Below are 3,824 nucleotides of genomic sequence, written 5' to 3'. Positions count from 1 at the left end.
TAATATAACCAGAAATTTTGTAGATCTAACTAGAAAATATTAATTAAATCCGTATAGTAAAGTCTATCAAACGTTCTAGTAATACAATATCAAATCCTCTTATTATAATCCGAAATTCTGTTTGGTTTCACCAAAATTCATTCAGCCATATACATCTTGTTGGTACAAACAAACCATTTTTCTCAGTGCATTCTCTTACATAAGTTACATAGTAGTCCTTGTGGCTTAGGTATAATACTTTGTAATAAACAATTTTTTTTGCAACGTAAGAAATAATGTGAGATAATCTATCGCATTACATAATCGAGAAAAACAGTTGTGACGTACATATGTCGCGATTGTTGCACACTACACTCAATCTTGAATTAGAAATTTAATAAATAACAAAGTCGTCCAAAATAGGCGCAATAACCACAAACAGTACATTCACCTTATTTATCTTAGAGATGCTAATACTTAAGACTGTCTTAAATATAAGAAATGACTATGAATACCGACTTTAATTCGCTACCGGATAGCCTGTCTGATATTCTGATGATCACATCATTATGAATGTTGACTGGTAGTGCTTTGTGGAAAATTCAAATAAAGCGCCAAAACTTTCTCTTCGACGCGCACGCGATCTTCATTCCGCCATGAGTATCTCGTAGCGTCAGTCTCGAGACGGAACAGAACGTTTCCTGGACGGAAAATGACTGAACACGACAAAATTAATTTGAACACGGATAGAGCTGATCTGACATTCGCAACTCCGGAGAAACAAAAGGCCCGTGCGTTTCTGCGTGAACGTTTTCTGCGTGTCATTACCGGCATTATCGGTAAGAAAGTCCACGTTTAATCTTCTGCACCAATTCATTTTCAATCAAGCTCAAAAAGAATGATTTTCGTCGGTAAAGTGAATGAGATATTGAAGTAATTTTAATATCTGTTTCTCTCTCTCTTTCTCTTAAAGTTATTTGTATTGCGTCAACCGAAAAAAAACCATTTAATTTCGCACAATCCTTTTTAAAATAATTGTTACTGCTATACGTATTTGTGTAAGAAATATTTTTGTCGCAAGGTATTGTTAAAGAAAGGAAACTATTATTAACGCTCATTCACGTCGGTGTAAATAATTTTTATTAACGTTTATCACGGCTAATATTCAAATATATTATTATAGGTAAACCAGCAGAATTTCATTTACACGAAAATACACATGTGTCGGGTGAATTCAGAGGTTGCGACGTAGAATGTTCCAAGGTTTTTGTCAGGAACTTGGAGACACCAATGGGAACGATACCGGAAGCCATCCTCCGAAGCAGTGACATAATTTGTTTAGACATAGACAACATTGATATCGATGAGTGAAGGATAGACGTGTGTGAGTTAAGCAGATGAAAATTGCAATGCCCAAACGTGTTGTAAAAAGAAATTTATTTTTTTAATGTATTATTTAGAATAATATATATGCAAACATAATTATCTATATTTGGTAACCTAAGATCGACGCATATTTAACATTGTGTTTATTTCCGAAATAATGCGTCTCAGGTGGTCGATTATTTCTTTAATATGCCTATTCTTTAATATTACTTGCTGAAAAAAGAAAACAGATTCCATTTTTTTTATCGAGATTTAATAGAAGAATTATGTAATAATGTCGACAACAATGTTATTCGCCTCACCTCCATAACCTCCTTCCTCTCCTCGCAGGTGAGTCTGTAAGCTTCCGAAGTCTTCTTCTCATCAGATTTCATATCCCATTCCTCCTTCAACGGAATTAAACTTTCTATATGTGTATATTCCATTCCTTGTAGGTTACAATTCTCGTTGCACTTTTCATATATCAATCTCAGGCGTTTGAACATCATTTTGATCATTTCCAACTGATCAAAGACTTTTTTCTTTTTCTCGTTCGCCACATTCGCCCCTTGTGCAGTACCTACATTTGTAAATATAATGTATGTATAGAAAGAATATATATATTTTTCGCAATATTCTAATTACTTAGGAAACTAACCATTGGGTGGTTGGAGGAGTTTAAGTGTTTGGAAGAGCTCTAAAGTACGACTGGCGATTTCTTGTACGGTCTCCTGCCCGAATCTACATAAACTAGCGGTATTGAATTCCTTGGTCTGCTGCTGTCGCAGTGGTGGCTGCTGTGTGGGCGGTACTGGAGTCTGTGGTGTTGTGGCCTGATTGGTTTGATTATTCTGTTGAACCATTGCAGCCTGTTGCTGCTGTTGCAATTGCAATTGTTGCTGCTGTATCTGCTGCATTTGCTGTTGCATCGCCATGGACTGTTGTTGTTGTTGCTGTTGCGCCAAGACTTGTTGGGAATTGGGCATTCCCATGGCGTTAGATCCGACATTGCCCACACCTACTCCAACTCCGACTCCCATGCCAAACTGTTGAGAGCTTACCATATCTGAAACAATAGTCATTATTTTTCTCTAATCTCCACTATCAAAATTTTATCTAGCCATTTTATAGATACTAGAATGTATTGCTCGCAAATATCTCCATAGGTATCAATCTTTTAAATAACTTTTAAATAGCCAATCTATTTTATTTCGTAAACCATAGCTTTTAAGTAGAATTTAATAACTATGAGCTATTAGTTTTACAACAATTAAAATTGGTACTTAATATATACTTAACATAATTGAACAATTTAAATCGCTTCAATTCCTTCAAACTTACTTGAAACTATTGAACGACTTAGAAAATTTAAATTACTCAGAGAAATTGAATCAAAATGTATAAAAATCTGATTTTAAAGATCAAGTCATAATACTCCAATTATTAAAACTCTGAGTTTTCACATAACGTTGAGATATAGATAGTACTGTCAATTGAAAGTAAACATGGATTATAAAAGTGGATGTATATCTACTTCATACTTATACTCCATATTTAAAATTATATACAGCAATAATCAGACACATATAAACCGACGTACACACATAAAAACATTATAAATAATAAGAAATCTTCAAATACTTACTGCCCTGCTGCGGCCCCATCAAACCAGAAACCATTTGTCCGCCACCAAACTGTGTACGCATAGCAGATTGCTGCACATTGGGAAACCCAGATAGAAAAGGATGTTGTTGCCCAGCCATGATGTGTCGTCTTATTTTTAAATAATACTCAGCAATTGATTAATATATCCGCTGGAAGAGAAATCAACATTACCAGTCAGTTGTCATTTTGAGGTTATATCACGTTGCGTGTGCCCGTGGAACGTAAGATTTCACTTGTAAACGTTATTTTTGTTAAGGAAAATTTGCAATTAATTTTACAATTCCGTGCTACGAAGTATTTTACATGAAAAATAGGAGAAAGAGCCTGTCGCGTTGTCTAAACAATTGTCAATAATATCGCGATTTCCTTCAATTGTTAACACTGTTGGATTACCTGTTTAATTATATTACTAATTCGTATCGATTTCAGCGGTATCGCGTTATTTACAAGAGAATCATGTGGAAGTCTTTTTCTTCGTTACACGCGTGCGAAAAGCCGTCAAACAAACGCGTCTTCTCTCGTTACGTGAGGAAATTGTTGAATGCATCGCTCACGGTGTATATGTATATCGCGCTACGCAGGCAATACAGTTATTTTTATCATGGCACTTGTATGCACTTTCTATTTTTTCCTTTTGCAAGCACAAACGGTGTTTCGACAATCTGATGTAAACTGACACTGATAGACGGTCCTATATTTATAAATGATAATATGTCGATATTTCATCGACGCGACGTATCGTGCAATATTATCCGCTACTGATAAAATCCATTTCTATATCATAAAGTCTGTTTTATCAATTCCCATTAAAATAT

At 34.9% G+C, this 3,824-nt stretch overlaps 2 protein-coding genes across 3 annotated transcripts in view; one reads left to right on the top strand and one right to left on the bottom strand.

Moving 5' to 3' along the window:
- The window catches only part of LOC105462447 (gem-associated protein 7-like), a 5,950-nt gene extending 4,489 nt beyond the window's left edge, over positions 1-1,461 (top strand). The window contains exons 1-2 of one of the 2 annotated variants that reach the window (XM_011709048.1): positions 619-818; positions 1,163-1,461. In XM_011709048.1, coding sequence (XP_011707350.1) covers positions 692-818; positions 1,163-1,350 — 315 coding nt within the window. In that variant the 5' untranslated portion in view covers positions 619-691 and the 3' untranslated portion in view covers positions 1,351-1,461. Of the gene's footprint in view, positions 1-618; positions 819-1,162 lie in introns of those variants that run through there. The other variant, XM_011709049.1, reaches the window with a different exon arrangement.
- Positions 1,459-3,721, bottom strand: LOC105462448 (mediator of RNA polymerase II transcription subunit 30-like). The gene is made up of 5 exons (XM_011709050.1): positions 3,403-3,721; positions 2,990-3,158; positions 2,003-2,410; positions 1,668-1,924; positions 1,459-1,578 (listed from the first exon to the last, which is right to left on the bottom strand). The coding sequence occupies exons 2-5, from the start codon at positions 3,105-3,107 to the stop codon at positions 1,480-1,482; spliced, it is 882 nt and encodes a 293-aa protein (XP_011707352.1). The 5' UTR covers positions 3,108-3,158; positions 3,403-3,721; the 3' UTR covers positions 1,459-1,479.
- Positions 3,722-3,824: the final 103 nt, after the last annotated feature.

Source organism: Wasmannia auropunctata, unplaced genomic scaffold, assembly GCF_000956235.1.
Source record: "Wasmannia auropunctata unplaced genomic scaffold, wasmannia.A_1.0 LD336099.1, whole genome shotgun sequence".
Classification (NCBI taxonomy): domain Eukaryota; kingdom Metazoa; phylum Arthropoda; class Insecta; order Hymenoptera; family Formicidae; genus Wasmannia; species Wasmannia auropunctata.
This window is presented reverse-complemented; position numbering and strand designations above follow the sequence as displayed.

Coding starts and splice junctions, on each gene's coding strand:
- LOC105462448 (XM_011709050.1), bottom strand. CDS start 3,107: ATGGCTGGGCAACAACATCCTTTTCTATCTGGGTTTCCCAATGTGCAG. Junction 1,925..2,002: donor ACTCCTCCAACCACCCAATG/GTTAGTTTCCTA, acceptor TTACAAATGTAG/GTACTGCACAAGGGGCGAAT. Junction 1,579..1,667: donor AGAGGAAGGAGGTTATGGAG/GTGAGGCGAATA, acceptor TTCTTTTTTCAG/CAAGTAATATTAAAGAATAG.